The 16,048-nt window shown below is 37.0% G+C and overlaps 4 protein-coding genes across 6 annotated transcripts; 2 read left to right on the top strand and 2 right to left on the bottom strand.

Moving 5' to 3' along the window:
- Nucleotides 1-88: 88 nt before the first annotated feature.
- LOC130711211 (iron-sulfur cluster assembly protein 1-like) lies at nucleotides 89-2,086 on the bottom strand. The gene is made up of 3 exons (XM_057560731.1): nucleotides 1,754-2,086; nucleotides 1,604-1,658; nucleotides 89-528 (listed from the first exon to the last, which is right to left on the bottom strand). Exons 1-3 carry the CDS (start codon nucleotides 2,034-2,036, stop codon nucleotides 378-380), a joined length of 489 nt encoding a protein of 162 aa, XP_057416714.1. The 5' UTR covers nucleotides 2,037-2,086; the 3' UTR covers nucleotides 89-377.
- A 1,719-nt stretch (nucleotides 2,087-3,805) lies between these two features.
- Nucleotides 3,806-7,562, top strand: LOC130715899 (GDSL esterase/lipase At5g62930-like). Of its 3 annotated transcripts, XR_009011807.1 has the most exons (7): nucleotides 3,806-4,037; nucleotides 4,108-4,185; nucleotides 4,970-5,110; nucleotides 5,824-5,900; nucleotides 6,369-6,533; nucleotides 6,862-6,974; nucleotides 7,142-7,279. XR_009011807.1 is itself a non-coding variant. In XM_057566049.1 (6 exons), the coding sequence occupies exons 1-6, from the start codon at nucleotides 3,936-3,938 to the stop codon at nucleotides 7,323-7,325; spliced, it is 747 nt and encodes a 248-aa protein (XP_057422032.1). In that variant the 5' UTR covers nucleotides 3,809-3,935; the 3' UTR covers nucleotides 7,326-7,562. The 3 variants fall into 3 exon arrangements, 2 of the variants coding, with proteins under 2 accessions (XP_057422032.1, XP_057422033.1); XM_057566049.1 differs by lacking the exon at nucleotides 6,862-6,974 and having other exon boundaries at nucleotides 3,809-4,037; nucleotides 7,142-7,562; XM_057566050.1 differs by lacking the exons at nucleotides 5,824-5,900; nucleotides 6,862-6,974 and having other exon boundaries at nucleotides 3,846-4,037; nucleotides 7,142-7,562.
- A 1,728-nt stretch (nucleotides 7,563-9,290) lies between these two features.
- LOC130710004 (GDSL esterase/lipase At5g62930-like) lies at nucleotides 9,291-11,826 on the top strand. Its single transcript, XM_057559158.1, has 6 exons — nucleotides 9,291-9,497; nucleotides 9,590-9,667; nucleotides 9,951-10,091; nucleotides 10,584-10,660; nucleotides 11,228-11,392; nucleotides 11,527-11,826. Exons 1-6 carry the CDS (start codon nucleotides 9,399-9,401, stop codon nucleotides 11,693-11,695), a joined length of 729 nt encoding a protein of 242 aa, XP_057415141.1. The 5' UTR covers nucleotides 9,291-9,398; the 3' UTR covers nucleotides 11,696-11,826.
- A 198-nt stretch (nucleotides 11,827-12,024) lies between these two features.
- On the bottom strand, nucleotides 12,025-14,533 carry LOC130710005 (transcription factor MYB98-like). Its single transcript, XM_057559159.1, has 3 exons — nucleotides 13,812-14,533; nucleotides 13,535-13,661; nucleotides 12,025-12,948 (listed from the first exon to the last, which is right to left on the bottom strand). Exons 1-3 carry the CDS (start codon nucleotides 14,462-14,464, stop codon nucleotides 12,286-12,288), a joined length of 1,443 nt encoding a protein of 480 aa, XP_057415142.1. The 5' UTR covers nucleotides 14,465-14,533; the 3' UTR covers nucleotides 12,025-12,285.
- Between the last annotated feature and the right edge of the window lie 1,515 nt (nucleotides 14,534-16,048).

Raw genomic sequence — 16,048 nt, 5'->3', positions numbered from 1 at the left:
CTCAGATGCAACTAACCCAGGACAGACCATAATTTCATTCTAAGATACAAAGTTTGGCAACAAACAAATCTACTAAAGATAAAAACAATACAAACAAGGCAACATTCATTGTGGAAAACAAAATACTGTTCACTTCACTCATTGTATTGTGGAACTTATAAACATGATTTGTGTCCTGCAATCCTGCTAAGCACAAAGCAAAGCAAACAGATAACAAACCATAGCCAGCTTCACAAGCATTTACTCCACAAAATGCTAACAAAATCTAGCAGACTAGCTGCTCCAACCAAACATCTGAAGTGAAAGTGTTGTATACTACAGCTGATTAACATATTACAAACCCAAACAAACTGTTGTTATCGTCATCATGGAAGAAATCAAGCAGTGGCAGCCTTCTGTTCAGTTGTTGCCGCTCCTGCCATGGCACGTTTAGCTTCATAGTCCTTCACAGCTGCTTTAATGGCATCTTCAGCAAGCATGCTGCAATGGAGCTTAACTGGTGGAAGAGAAAGATGCTTGGCAATTTCACTGCAGAACATCAAACATTGGTCACTCCAAAAAATTCAAAACACTGACCATGAAGAAAAGGATAACCTAAGCCAGAAACAACTTATCTACTAATCAGAATTCAGGCGCCCCTAACTCTACCAAAAAACTAGTTCCAGATGAGAATCGCTCTACCATTTATAAGAACTATTTGGGTCATATCTATAGTCAATGTGGAACCTTATAACACACCGCTCACAGGCAGACATTTGGAGGGCGAAATTTGCACGCGGCGACACAACAAAACAGTTTTATGATAGGCTCTGGTGCCATCTTAAAATTCAGGTTTAGTGTATGTTTGGTATGACATTAGTATAAACGCTACAGGATTTAACATATCACAAGGTATCAATGGAGAAGCTAAATTTGTGACATTGAGTTTAACATGGATCAGAAAAGCAGAATTTTGCCACGTTGAGTTCAATCGAAATCCAAACACATACTTAGACCTAATCTACCTTAGACCTACTTCTACCGCCAAAGCTAGCTCTAGGTGAGGATTCTCTAAAGGATTATTTTGGCAATATCTCTAATCAATGTGGTAATTATCTAGGTTTAGTGTATGTTTGGTATGACATTGGTATAAACGCTACGTGATTTAACATATCACAAGGTATCAATGGAGAAGCTAAAATTTGTCACGTAGTTTAATATGGATCAGAGAAGCAGAATTTTGCCACGTCAAGCTCAACGACCCACGTTGAGCTCATTCGAAATCCAAACGCATACTTAGACAACCTAATTCTACCACCAAAACTAGCTCTAGGTGAGGATTTCTCTAAAGGATTATTTTGACAATAGCTCTAATCGATGTGGTAGTTAACCCTACTAGAGCTAGCAAAAGTGATTAACAAAACAAAAACAGCAGAAGATACATACTAGTAATTCTGAAATAATTAACCTGTAACCAAAGATAATCTATACTATATAGGAAGGAAACAACAAGCAGAACAGAACATATATGTGATGTGCTATTAAAGAACAAAACACAATCCAAAATACTCCAAAAATGTAGGAGATTGAGGTAACACAGATAACTGCAAGATAAATTACATACGTGTTCTTAATGGTCAAAACTTCCTCCATGTGTTTTCCTTTCACCCATTCAGTAGCTGAATACAAACGAGAACAGAAACACAAAAATCAGAAACAGAAAAAAGCAGATTTTCAATAATTGATTCACAAAACAGAGGCTTAGCTTAATTACCGACGGAGGAAGAAGCGATGGCGGAGCCGCAGCCGAACGTCTTGAAGCAAGCGTCGGTGATCTTTCCGGTGGAATCGTCGATCTTGATTTGGAGTTTCATGACGTCGCCGCAGGCCGGTGCTCCGACCAAACCGGTGCCGACGGTGGGGTCATTCTTGTCGAAGGAGCCGACGTTGCGGGGGTTCTCGTAGTGATCGACCACCCTCTCGTGGTAGAACCGCGCCGGAACCCTAATGGCCTGCGACGCCGTTCCGAAAACCCTCTTTGCGCTGACTCTCAACATTTTCTCTTCTCTTCTCTTTCAGATGAGTCAGTTAGATAAACGCCACGAAAATGGGAGAAAGCAACAATATAATAGGAAGATAATAATGAATTAAATTATCTTTTTTTGAAAGTAATTAAATTATCAATATGAATAATTGAATACTGTTTTTCTAGATCCATTATAAAAACACTGTTTGATCGGGTAAAATATATTTATTTTTTGACGGGAGGGTAAAAAAAATTTTTGTTTTGTTACATCGGAAAATTAACAGAAAAACAAACGACAAAGGAACAACTAAACGATCCTTCATGATGAGGATCTCCAGCTCCCCTGAGGGATTAATCAACACGCCGAGCGAAGAACTTGGTGACGAAGCTCCCTTCCTAGCAAGCCTATTGGCTGGATGATTGTCATCTCTACTAATACGAGCAAGCGAGATGTCCCAGTTACGATTCAGAAGGCATGCGATTTCCTCCATAATAGGGAAGAACCACCTACTCACCTCATCTCTCAAAGACTGAAAAAGCTCTACACAATCAACTTTGCAAATTACTCAACGGAATCCACGGTCCCAGATCAACATCATCCCTAACTTCAGCGCATATGCCTTTCTGAAAGCAGCGTATTTCCCTGCTCCTGGAACGTATATCTATAAAAGTTAAAAATTTAATTTAATTTTTTATTAAATTTATTTTAAATTTAAGCTAAGGATAGGTACCACTTCCATGTACCTGGCTTCGGATTTCCTTAACCTCCGGCTCCTTTTGGATCGTGATTGGAGCATAGAGCTTCTATATATCTCTAGGGATGCAAATGAAGCACTTGATTGCCTTGCTGGTTTCCACTACCCCTTGTCTTGCCTTGAGCCCCCGCCTCACCAGCTTTTTTCCATCTTGGTTAGGGACTTGTTAGCCATGTAGTTTCTCTTTGTTCGCTTTTTCCTTCCCAATGTACCAAAAAAAAGAAGAATAATATTGAATAAAAAATTACTCCCTTCGTTTTCATTTATAAGTCACTTTTTGAGAGATTTTTGTCCCAAAATATAAGTTACTTTATAATACCAATGAAACATCTAATACATTTTTCCAAAATTACTCTCATATTTAATATGAAAACGATAATATGATTTTGAAGAAAATTAATTTAGAAAGAGAAAGTCATGGGCAACTAGGAAAACTAATAAAACTTTTTACCAATTTTTGCTAGTAACTACTTTGCTTAATCTTAAAGAATTATGTAAAAGTGACTTATAAATGTGGACGAAGGGAGTATATCTCAATTGTTTTCACCATTATTCAAATAATAAACTGATGGTATATTTCCCTCGTACGGTCATAAAATATAGTGATTACGACTGCAGAAATTTGGTGGAGGCCCTTCATAATGCACACAATGTTGATCTCTGCATGTGAAAACTCCAATTTTAAGACAAATCGTGGAGCCGCTCTCAGGTGACGTGAGGGTGATGGTGAGTTGGACTCCGCAGGAAGGGAATTGTGTTGTAGACCGGTTAGCATGAAAGGGAGCTCATAGCACAACTGCGGGCATTCGTATTACAGATCAGATCGATGGGTAGCTTGGAACTTTGCTGCTCAAGGATTCGTTAGCGGTGTCGTAGTCTTGTACTCGTAGCTAGTTTTCCGATCAATAAAAAATGATACATATAAACAATGAAAAAATATTTTTATCATTCCGCTGGTTCCCATTTTATCTATTCATTATATTTCATTTTGTTTAGTTCCATTAAGAAAAATGATAAACAAGTCGAAAATGTGTGAGACGAACACAACAATTGAGAGAAATAAATAAGGTACAGTGTTTCCTTATGTAATATAGTCAAGTCAAAAAGTGGTGTTTCTATGGAGAGTGAGCGTGGATCATAACATACACACACTGAACAAGATCGAGGAGGAAGAGATGATGAGGGAGAAGTTCGTGTTGTTTGGAGATTCGTTGACACAGGAAGCGTTCCGAGAGAATGGATGGGGTGCTTCCCTTGCCAATGCCTATAATCGCAAGGTAAACCAAATCTCTTTCAACAGATCGAATGCTATTTTCTTCTGAAAATGAATGCCATATGTGGTTTCAGGCTGATGTACTTGTTCGTGGCTATGGTGGATACAACACTAGATGGGCTATGTTCTTGCTGCACCATCTCTTCCCTCTGGTATGCATTTTTTGCTAATCTTAATCAAATTGCTTAAGTATGATCTTTTTTTCATTTTTCTTCTTCTGGGTTATTAATAACTCTGTAGTCCTACACTAAAATGTCATGTGTCCCCGAATGATAGCTCCAGTGGTTAGAGTTAGAGGACATATGGGTTGAGGTGGGGAAGGTCTAGGGATCAATCCCTGGAGGTGTAATTTATCTTTTCGATGTAAAAAGAACACACTAAAATGTCATGTTTTGTCCCCAAGATACAGGATGAATCAAGATTTTTTTTGCAGGGCTAGAATATAAATAAATAAATGGTTTTTTAGAATTTAATTATGGCTCACCCATCATAGCTTTTGTGGAGAGAAGGCACAAGTCCATATCTTGCACTTTTTGATTCATTTCAAGCATCATAAATAGCTTGTCTATTCTAGACATTTCTAGTCAGTTTATTCACCTGTCTTCTTTTGGTAAAAGTCATCTATTTGAGTTTCTGAACTTTTATACATTGAAACTCAATTGAGGACAAGATTCCTCCACGCAAAAACTTACATATTACAATTTGTCTATGCATTAATTTTGAGGGTCAAACTAGAGGATTGAGAAAACCAAATTAGTTTGCTATTCAATAAACTTGCATTACAGTTTTGGATCGGTGAGGAGCCAGTCCGCTAGAGCCCTTGTCGCCCCCCCCCCCCCCCCCTCAAAATCCCTCTAGCTTACCTAGATATTTAGCATATTGCTCTACTTATGTTGAGTTCCAAGAGTTTAGTTGTTTGGATGGCTTCATTTTCAGGACACAACTAAACAACCTCTTGCCACCACAATTTTCTTTGGTGCTAATGATGCTGCATTGTTTGGAAGAACTAGTGAAAAGCAACATGTACCTATTGAAGAGTACAAAGAAAACCTCAGAAAAATGGTGCAACACTTACAGGTTTAATTTCGTTGTTTCTATGTTTTAATATTTACACTTGATTAGCTTCTTAGTTAGCCGTTTAACATTTTAACTCCAAATTTGTCTGCATTATCTGCTGATCTTTTCCCCTTGGCTGGGCTTATATATGATCCAAGATGATATATTTCAGTTCTCTGCATTTGATTTTTTGTTTTCAACCCATTGCATTTATTATTTTATATTTCCCATTTACTTGCTAATAGCTGGTTGAACTACTTATCCTAGTAAAATAGTTTTGATAATTCCTGGGCCTGCTGGCTCATATGCACGCTTGAAAAAGATTATGCCCGGATTGGTTCCCTAGCTCAGTGTATTTTGAGTCTTGTGTACTTTTAATTTCAGAGAATTATCTGCTTTTATTTGATATTGTGTTGATTTACTGGAGTATTTCACTGAACAAAAATTTGATTTATTTGAAGTGCTTTATGTTGTTAGCCTGTTACTCTAATCTTAGTTGAATGATTCTGATGATTTTCTATATTGTTACTTGTGCTTTAAAATGAACATGACTTCTTCTAGCTTTGTTATTTGCTTCTGGATTTACTACTGTATTGGGATAGGGAGTTGCCTATTTTAATTGTTTTAGAGCTTCATGAGAGTGAAAAATATGGGCATAGCATGAATTAAACCCTGGTACCATTAAACGCCAATTGTATTATCTGTTAGTAATTGCATGTGATAATTTGTTTCAGATATGCTCACCAACAATGCTAATTGTGCTCATTACTCAACCTCCAATTTATGAGGAAGGGCGTCGGGCATATGCAATGTATGCTTCCTCTCTTGTTAATTGTTATACTCAGTATTCATAATCTGCGTTCCTTTGTGGACATCACCTTAGTGTTCTATTTTGTTCTTGGCTATTTATGACATCTTACCGATATTATCAAAAGAAACTGTTCCTTGACTCTGTTTCATATGTCAATGCAATAATTGACACATTGACCATAGTCATTGTTATTGCTGTTATTAACACCACTGTTGCATCTATCTTTTCCAAATTATCATTCACTATTTTACTCTCTTGCTATACCTCACTCTCAGTTTCTAGATTAAAGCTAAACCTCCACTATTTGTAGTTATTCCCAGTATGATTACCATTTCGCATTACTGCTTTTGTATTCCCATGGTTATTCTTTTAGGTACAAGATTTGCCAGCCCTTGAAATAGAGAATGTTAGGTTATATTGGTTTCCATTTATTCAACATTTTATATTAGTTTTTGTTGGGTCTTGCAGATCCTTATACGGTGAGAATGCTAGAAAATTGCCTGAAAGAACAAATGAAGCGGCTGGTCAATATGCAAACGCGTGTGTTGAGATAGCTAAGGAAATGGGCGTGCCGTATATCAATCTATGGTCTAAAATGCAAGAAACAGATGGCTGGCAAACAAAATTTTTGAGGTTTGATACCACCTGGACTTGAGAAATAATGAAATATAGACTGTGACATCTGTTTTCTTGTTAAAACCAAAAGGCATCATGGGTTAGTTTTGTCTAAGTCTAGTTATACTGTGATCCATGTTCTCTTGTTAAGGGCATCATGGATTAGCTTTTGGTTAGTCTAGTTGATGACAGTGACACATTGCATTGCTTCCTTTTTTGAGAGTTGAAAGTTGTTGAGAAGCCTCACATTAACTAGAGATATTGTCAAAATAATCCTTATAAGATGGTTTCAAAGCCTATCCTAGATTATATTATTGGAGACCACTGATATATGACCAACCTGCAGATGTGTTCATTCGTGCAAATTCCATGCTCTAGATGTACAACCCTGAGCGTGAGAGGGTGTGCTGAGAAGTCCACAACCACAAAGCAGCTCTCACCCCTAAGCTAGCTTTTGAGGTAGAGTCATGCCTAACCTAAATTCTAAGATGGTGAATGTGAAGTTTAGGATTTATATTGTGTGTGGCATCATCTTGGGGCTATTTAATTTATGCACTGGTTATCTGTAGTAAAATGAAAGCCTCTAGCTTTCTTAAATTCACAACCCTGATGTATTGCTGTTACAGAGATGGGTTGCACCTGACACCAGAAGGAAATGCAGTAGTCTACCAAGAAGTGATAAAGGTGTTTGATGAAGCAGGGCTTTCTGCTGATAAGATGCCATATGATTTCCCTCACCACTCAAAAATTGATCCCAAAAATCCTCAAAGCTCTTTCCAGCAGAATGTTTGTCATGTCCCAATGGAGTAGAGAGCTCTGGCGATTTTGTACACTGTTCTATTTTGTAACCTTAGATTTTCTTCCTGAACTATATACAGGTTGCAATGCTTTTAATAAAACAGCATTGTCAACTAGTGTTGGTGCCTTGACTATCAAGAAGTATTTGGGCTAGAGCTTATGTTTCTTCAGAATAAATTATGACATCCAAAAGTTACTAACATAAGCTTCTTTTTATAATTAATTTCGATATAATAATTAAGCGTACAAGGATTTCTAGACATGCGCTCCGTATTTATCATTTGATCTCACCCTGCAACGTCCCCTGCTTGGCTCCACCTTCTGTTCTGTTGAGGAGTGGTGGAAGTTTAGGGTTAATCTGTCGTGCCCTCCATTCAGCATTTCGATAAATATTATCCTCAACCCATCTACTAATAAAATCAATTATGACAATTAATATTTAGGGTTCTCGTATTTTTAAAGTTGAGTAGAATATTTTTAAGATTTATTATTTTAAAAAATAATTTTGAAGAATACGCCGAATTTGTATTAAGGAAAATTATTGTAAAAGTAAACTTTAAGAATTTTGTACCGCTCAAGGTTCTGGGCCGACTTACCATGGTATCAATGGCGGGCTCTGAAACCATACCAAAGGCGGCCTAGCACGAACTACCCATCGAAGAGCTTCAGGAAAGATCGAGACGCGTCTGACTTGCCACGTAAGACTGTGAGAGATGATGATATGACCAAGTCCTTACTGACTTCCGGTTTAAGTTTGTCAGCTTGGTTTTCACATTGTTACCTTTATGTTACTTGTAACCGCATCCATTCAATGTAGCTAGGCACTTAGCATGGTCGATCGTCCATTCAATGTACCTAGACGCTTAGCATGGTCGACCTGCCTATTATATAAAGGAGGTCTTCCTTGCTCATTGTAACTCAACTTTTACTGAAATACCATTCTAAGATGTCCTTTTACTCGGCTTACTTAGTCTTAGGTCTCTTTTCAAGAACAAATTTTCTATTAATAAGTAAAAATGTAAATATGATTACTCTTGAAGTGTAAATATATTTACTAATTCTATAATCATTTTTTTACTAATTTCATACCTAGCAATTGTGGAATAATTTAGGATATTAACTACTTTTTTCAGCCTATAAATAGTGCAATTTTGTAAATAAGTTGAATGTAATTTTTTTATTGGTAGATGGCGCTTAAAGAAAAACATAAAGAGAAGAACAGAAATCATGCAAAATCAGATTAGTCTTGGTTTAAGATTAAGAGGTATAAAATCAGATTAGTCTTGGGTCTTTTCAAAAGAGTAATGGTCAACTATTGTTTGAATGTTGTGAGGGCCCGAGGCCATCATCATTTGAATTTAATTGTAGAATGCCGTTTGTGTATATCCATGTCATATACTTATATTAGGAAAGTTTGAATCTGATAGCAATATTAGCAATATGCCTCAAATTAGGAAATAAAGACACTGATTGGAGGAAATTAAGAGAGTTTTAATGCCTTCATCAATATGGCAGGCTGGGTTTTGATGTGTAAAGGACTAAAGGGAGAGATTAGGAAGCTCACTTATATATTCTGGAGACTAGGTTTCCATGTATTTGTGATTCTTACTTGGTCTTGTTCTTCAAGGCTAACTTTCAGGTATCAATAATTTTCCACTTTGTCTTGTCCTTTTCAATGTGAAATTTGTCTTTGGTTCACTTTCTTAGTGTATATTTGGATAGTGGAAAATGAAACTAAGTCAAAATTATAGTGGACAAAGAATGCACATACGATTGAGTCTATAAGATGTCAACGTAAATGTTTTTTGTATCAAAGTTTTTAATATTGTCCTTCGTGATTTTAACTTAATGTGATTTTTTACTATATATCTAAACATGCGCTCGAATTAGATTTGAATGATATTTGATATATTTGGGTGGACCATATTGATCTCTCCATTATGAAAATATGTAAGCAAAATGGTCATGTCTTAGTACAAGGTTGGGTGAGTGGTGGGTTTTTGCATGTACTTTTTGTGCTTTTTTAATAATAAAATAATGGTGTAAGAAACAGAACAAAATCGCATTTAGCACGTGGATACGAGGATGAGGGAAAAGATCGTGTTGTTTGGAGACTCCATAACAGAGGAATCTTTCGGAGACAAAGGATGGGGTGCTTCTCTTGCCAATGCCTATACTCGCAAGGTATAATAATCAATTTTGCTGAGAAGCTTATTAGAATTGATTCTTCAGAGGACAATCTCTTACTTTACTACTGCAACGTGCATATTTTTCAGGCTGATGTACTTAATCGAGGGTATGATGGATATAACACTAGATGGGCTTTGTTCTTGCTGAAACATCACTTCCCTCTGGTATGTATTTTTTGCTACCCTTAAATAGTTAAATCAAATTTTGTTCCTTTTTTGGGTATGAAAAGAAAATGTATCATTTTTTTCATTTTGGGTAACTAATTAATGATATCTGTTTTGTAAAATTTGATTCATTTCAATTTCTCTACTTCTCCTCATAATACTACATTATAGTGTCATGTTTTGATCCCAAGATGCAGGGGTTAATAAGGAAAATGATTTTTGCAGGACCAAAGTGTAATAATTAATGCTTTATGATTTAATCATTGAATGGCTTCATTTTCAGGACACTCCTAAGCAACCTCTTGCTGCCACAGTTTTCTTTGGTGCTAATGATTCAGCTTTGTCAGGAAGAGCCTATGAAAAGCTACATGTACCTATTGAAGAGTACAGACAGAATCTTAGAAAAATTGTTCTACACTTGAAGGTTAATTTTTTGTTTTGTTTTTGTGTTTTTAATATTTAATCTTCATCAGTTTTTTGATTACCTGTTCTCCCTTTTAACTCCAATTTTTTTAGTACATTATCTACTGTTCTTTTCCCCCCTTGGTTGGGTTTATGTACACAGGATGGTATATTTCAATTATCTGCAGTTTAACTTATTGTATTTCTTTTATTCTATATAAATGTGTATCTTCTTTAGTTAGATATTGTCTTGATTTACCGTAATATTACACAGAACAAAAATTTGATTTCTTAGAGCGCTTTGAATCTTCGAGCGCTTTCAACTGAACATAATATCTCCTTGTTTTCTTGTTTGCTTCTAGGTTAACTTCTGCATTGGGTCCGGAAGTAGCCTATTTTATTTGTTTTAGAACTTCGTACTAGTAAAAAATCTGGGCATCATTGCATGAATTAAACCCTATTATCATTATATGCCAGTTTATATTATTCATCCCAAGTGATAATTTGGTTTCAGACATGCTCTCCGTCTATGCTAATTGTGCTTATTACTCCACCTCCAATTTCTGAGGAAGCACGTCTAGCACATTTAAGGTATGCCTCCTTTATTGTTGTATTCACTATTCAGTATTCATAATTTGCACTCCTTTCTGAACACCATTTTACTGCTCCAATATGTTCTTGGCTATTATTGAGATCTTACTGATACCATCAAATGAAACTGTTCCTTGCTGTCTTGATTTATATGGTTTTTTTAGTTTATGGAATATTTGATACACTCCCACAACCATTGGTATTGATGTTATGAGCAATTTAGCACCCCTATTGTATCCATTCATAGACATCTAAACCCATGGCATTGCTATTTTGGTCTCTTGCTATTCACCATGCTCTCAGTGTGATGTTGTTACTCTCAGTATATCTAGATTAAAGCTAAACCTCCATTTTGTGTTATTTTTCCTAGTATGATTAAAGCTTCCATCTTTAAACCTTGTGTCATGTTACTGTTGCACATTACTGCTTTTGTACTCTCTGCCTCTCTGGTTGTTTATTTTCCCAGTATTAGGCTTGCCAGTCTTATGAAATAGAAAATGTTGGCTCCCTATTATTTAACATTTTATTTTAGTTTCATGCTTGAGAAGTTTCTGTTGGGCCTTGCAGATCCTTATATGGTGAGAATGCTCCAGAATTGCCTGAAAGAACATATGAAGTAATTGGTCAGTATGCGAAGGCATGTGTTGAGATAGCTAAGGAAATGGGTTTGCCATATATCAATCTGTGGTCTAAATTGCAAGAAACTGATGGCTGGCAAAAGAAATTTTTGAGGTTTGTTACAACATGGACTTGAGAAATATAGACTGAAATAAGCTTGACTCTGTTTTCTTGTTAAGCCTAAAAGATTCATGGGACCTATCAAGGCTCATGTAACCCTGACTTATTTTTATTTTTGGTTGTTTCAGAGATGGGTTGCACCTGACACCAGAAGGAAATGCAGCAGTGTTCCAAGAAGTAATAAAGGTGTTCAATGAAGAAGGGCTTTGTGCTGATAAAATGCCATATGATTTCCCTGTCTACTCAGAAGTTGATGACAAAAATCCTCAGAGCTCTTTAAGCATTCCATTGGAGTAGTGCTCTCATTCCACCCCCCTTTTTTGGCTCAACAGTAGTGCTCTGGCTAAGTCTTGCAATTTTATACACTGTTTTATTTGGTGACCTTGGATTTTCGGGTTTTAATGCATTTAATTTAATTTATATGCACTGACGGTTTAAAAAGTTTTACTCCTGCATCCGATCATATCCCTTCATTTTCATTTTAATTCTTCAAATTCAAATTTAATTACGGTATGATATATTGATAAATTCTAGGCTAAATTCTAATTGAATGATTATGTAAAACTTTTTGATAAAATACACTCACCTCCCTCAAGGTTTGTCAGAACACCTCCCATAAAAGAGGGAAATGATATATATGAAAGATGATGTGATAGGAAAAGAATAGAGAAATAGAAAGATAAAACAGATGAAAATGAAATGGTAGAGAAAGATGAATGTGAGTATATCAAAGACCCTTTTATCTGTTACCTTTATTTATCATAAAATATAATATTTCAAGTATTCTTTATTTCAGGCATAATAGTAGTAACCAATGAGATTCGAGTTCAAGTTCCATGCATCCATGTATCCTCCTTGTAAAAAATGGCTAACGAACAATGACTTGATTAAATACTTTCATGAACCAGAGACATCATCTCCACCAAATCCAACTCCTTCTTAACTTCAATCCCTGAAGTGGATGTCATCATCTCCTCTGACATCTCTGTCTCAAAGTGATACTCATCAAGATTAACAACTTGCTTGCCCTTACAAGATTGTGTAGGAGCACATTGCAATTTTCCATCAAAAAATTTCTCATCCATGCTTGGAATATTGTGCATATCATCTAGCAGAGAGTCAATAATACCACTCTCTTCAAACAAGTTATCATCTAGGGAAAAATCTTGGACCTCATTGAAGTCATAGTTTGGCACCAAGGGTTCAGTGGAACAAGTTAACTGACCTACAATCTGAGGCTGAGTTGGTGCTAATTTGCTGGTGTTAGAAATGTTTGTCTTAGCATTAGCATGAGATCTTTTTCGAAAATCTCTTGGTGGGTTTTGGTCCAAGTTCAAGCTCTTGATATATTCCTGCAGAAGAGAGCCTCTTGGGTACTTTGAGCGGCATTTTCTTTTGGAATATTGCCTTCTCTTTGTTGCATTCCAATGGTTTTTAATTGAGTTCTCCGTTCTTCCTGGCAATTTTTTCACCATTTCTGCCCACTTATTTCCTATCTCTGCATGAGCTTGGATCAGTATCTTGTCCTCTTCATCAGTCCATATATCCTTCTGTAAAAAAGGTACAAGAATTTCATCGTAGATGACATTGTTAATTATAATTTGTAATCCTATAGGAGTAGCATATCTAGTGAAGGCATTATTACATGTTATGAGAGTTATACAGTTGTTATTGTTGACATTTTATATATAGTCATGAGTGAGAAGTGTAGCCTTTGGATTTCCGACAGTCACGAAATTCCTAAATTCACGCGGTCAAGTAATTTGACATGTTGACCAAGATTGGACGACTCAAATTTTATGCATATCTATAATGTCTAGTCTGATCTTGATGAAATATATGAGCCGATTAATCTTTATCAAACGGTTCCGACTCCTTGACTGAGTGATTGTAGCATTGTCTAATTGGCATTTAGATTCCCTCTGGTAAGGGAAATCTTACTCACAAAGTCAATGAATCTAAATTGTTGGACTAAGATCGGTCGGCTCATATATTTTATCAAGATCGAAAAGCAGGGATAAGATTAAAATTTTGATCAAACAACTCAGATTCTTTGATTGCCTGAATCCAAATGCGTATGACTATAAGGAACCCAAATTTGAAAAGTAATTTCTATTGATTTTTATAAATTGGAACCTTAATGTCAGGCCTTAAATGGTTATGCCATCGTTCTCTGCACTGTTTCCCAATTCTTCCAGGCAACTTCTGAGCAATGTGAGACCACTTCCTCACTCCATATTGTTCAACCAGTTGCATCAACAATCTGTTTTTGGAAGCAGTAAAAGCATACAGATACAGGTTTTTTCTCAACCAACATAAGCAAAATTCCAAAACATGAACAAAAAATAATGATGCAACAAGATTAATCCATTTAAAACAAAAGATTCAAAGGAAAATGCATAAAACATTGCACCTATCTTCATCCACAGTCCATTGCCCCTTCACTATGTTGGACTTCTTCTGAGATTTAAAGGTTCTTCTAGTGGTTTGAGATTCCATGTTTTTATTCAAGCCAATTCTCCTGTGATAATCTGTTTGGGATATGCAGGACATTTCATCTGGTGCAACAAAATTCAAAGGCTTGGTTTCTAGAGTGTTAAAGGGCATGTAATAACTTTGGTTTGCAACCAGCATATTCATATCCTGTTGATTCCCCTGATGGAGGTTCATACTATAACCTTGGTATGGGATATTCTCCATATGGTGAGCATGCCCACAACCATTTTGCTCAGCAAAAGGCTTGCCCTCATAAACTTGAAAATCAAAAGGACCAAAATTTGGAGTCTGGATCCCAAAAATTGGATTGGAGGAGCCATTCTCATGATGAAACTGATCAATATGGTGAAAATCTTGCAAGGAAGGAACCCCAAAAGGAAGCTCATCTTTCATGCCGGGTTTCAAATAGTTTTCTTGCAAATGCATTAGCTGCAAGGAATGGTTTTCTCTGAGATTTGTCTCAAGAGCCATAAGAGGAGTAACACATTGTTTTAAACTATCTCCATTTATATTCTTCAGTGGGAGAGAGAGTGAGAATTCATTGATTACAGGGCAATTGATATGAAGCATCAAATGGCTAGGAATGTTTCACATCTAGAAACAACATAAGGTTTACATCTTGTATAAGATTTGTGTTGTGATGGCTATACCTTTGTAACAGTCATTAATAAATAAAAATTAATACTCATTACATTTTAAGTATAATTAATATTGCCGTTATTTTATGTTACTTACAGTGGTTTGTAAAGGAATGAAGGCCATAGGGCCATTAATACTTACATTTAATTACTTTTTTTTTTCTTTTTGTTGTCCAAGTTTGAGGCAAAGAACCCCAAAAAATTGTAAGTTTAATTCTGTCACTTTGTAAGCTAATATCTAAGCTTTACTATGAGAATAGATTAATTAATTAGGCTAAATTTGATGACTTACAATTTGATTAGGATCACTTTCTCTCCTCTCCTATGCTAGCTGATAATTTGATTTTGTGGTTCAATATTAATTTGTGTTTGCTATTGTTACTGGACTGGGAGAGCCCCTAGAGGGGCAACGCCCAGGGGTTAGCTCGCCAAAGAGCGAGAGTTTGGCCTTGGGTTGGGCCTCAACTCCGGAAGCCCAACCAGCCCAATAGGTAGTGCCCAAGCCCTATAAATAGGAGGTAGTCATCAATTGTAAGGGATTTTTGGCTCATTTGGAGAAATACACACTTGAAATTCAGCATTCACTCTCTAATTCTCTCTCTCTCTAGCTCAATCTCTCTACCCTTTGGTACTATACTTTTCTTCAATGTTCATTCCTAGAACATTTGGCGCCCACCGTGGGGAAGATAAACTTTCTACTCCCATTCACGTGGATTGATTGTGCACGAAGCTATCTCGGATCACGATCAGGCAATTCTCTAATTTTCCGATTCTGATTCCGTGACCAGAATTCGTCTTTCGATCGAGTCTGCGTTGTTCCTGTTTAGATGGAGACTCGACGCAGGAAGCAGCATCATTCACCAGTGCGACAGCGAATCTCGCCGCCTCGACGGCCTCATCGAGTTGTCTTGGATTCTTCGATACGAACGGCAGGAGTACAGGCTACACGCACTTCTGTGCCGCTTTCTCCTCCTCCATCGCCTTCGCAGGTCGGATCTCTGGAGCGCTCACCAGAGAATTCACCTGCTCCGGAGCAACAACCGGCGGTGACACAGGAGCAATGGCGCCATCTGATGCGCAGCATTGGCAGCATCCAGCAGTGGAATGAGCATCTACAGGCTCAGTTGAATTTCTACCGTCGCGAGCAACAGGACGATGGAAGCAGAGAAGCAGATTCCGTAGCTGAGTTCCGTCCGTTCTCGGAGGATGTTGAGAGTGTGGCGATTCCAGATAATATGAAAACGTTAGTTCTGGATTCTTACAGCGGAGATTCCGATCCGAAGGATCATCTTCTGTATTTCAATACGAAGATGGTGATAATTGCGGCGTCAGATGCGGTGAAGTGCAGGATGTTTCCATCGACGTTCAAATCGACGGCGATGGCGTGGTTCACAACTTTGCCGCGCGGATCGATTTCAAATTTCAGAGACTTCTCATCCAAGTTTCTAGTGCAATTCTCGGCGAATAAGAATCAACCGGTGACGATCAATGACCTATACAATATTCGCCAGCAAGA

This window comes from Lotus japonicus, chromosome 4, assembly GCF_012489685.1.
Source record: "Lotus japonicus ecotype B-129 chromosome 4, LjGifu_v1.2".
NCBI lineage: Eukaryota > Viridiplantae > Streptophyta > Magnoliopsida > Fabales > Fabaceae > Lotus > Lotus japonicus.
Note: the sequence above shows the minus strand (reverse complement) of the source record. Positions and strands in the feature narration are given on the sequence as shown.

What these genes read in the sequence shown, in the direction of transcription:
- LOC130715899 (XM_057566049.1), top strand. Translation starts at nt 3,936, where the DNA reads ATGATGAGGGAGAAGTTCGTGTTGTTTGGAGATTCGTTGACACAGGAA. An exon ending in CCAATGCCTATAATCGCAAG is followed by an intron (nt 4,038 to 4,107) that starts GTAAACCAAATC and finishes ATGTGGTTTCAG; the next exon opens with GCTGATGTACTTGTTCGTGG. An exon ending in GGGCGTCGGGCATATGCAAT is followed by an intron (nt 5,901 to 6,368) that starts GTATGCTTCCTC and finishes TGGGTCTTGCAG; the next exon opens with ATCCTTATACGGTGAGAATG.
- LOC130711211 (XM_057560731.1), bottom strand. Translation starts at nt 2,036, where the DNA reads ATGTTGAGAGTCAGCGCAAAGAGGGTTTTCGGAACGGCGTCGCAGGCC. An exon ending in CATCGCTTCTTCCTCCGTCG is followed by an intron (nt 1,659 to 1,753) that starts GTAATTAAGCTA and finishes GTTTGTATTCAG; the next exon opens with CTACTGAATGGGTGAAAGGA. An exon ending in GTTTTGACCATTAAGAACAC is followed by an intron (nt 529 to 1,603) that starts GTATGTAATTTA and finishes GATGTTCTGCAG; the next exon opens with TGAAATTGCCAAGCATCTTT.
- LOC130710005 (XM_057559159.1), bottom strand. Translation starts at nt 14,464, where the DNA reads ATGCTTCATATCAATTGCCCTGTAATCAATGAATTCTCACTCTCTCTC. An exon ending in TGGACTGTGGATGAAGATAG is followed by an intron (nt 13,662 to 13,811) that starts GTGCAATGTTTT and finishes TTCCAAAAACAG; the next exon opens with ATTGTTGATGCAACTGGTTG. An exon ending in ATTTAAGGCCTGACATTAAG is followed by an intron (nt 12,949 to 13,534) that starts GTTCCAATTTAT and finishes CCTTTTTTACAG; the next exon opens with AAGGATATATGGACTGATGA.
- LOC130710004 (XM_057559158.1), top strand. Translation starts at nt 9,399, where the DNA reads ATGAGGGAAAAGATCGTGTTGTTTGGAGACTCCATAACAGAGGAATCT. An exon ending in AAATTGTTCTACACTTGAAG is followed by an intron (nt 10,092 to 10,583) that starts GTTAATTTTTTG and finishes ATTTGGTTTCAG; the next exon opens with ACATGCTCTCCGTCTATGCT. An exon ending in GCACGTCTAGCACATTTAAG is followed by an intron (nt 10,661 to 11,227) that starts GTATGCCTCCTT and finishes TGGGCCTTGCAG; the next exon opens with ATCCTTATATGGTGAGAATG.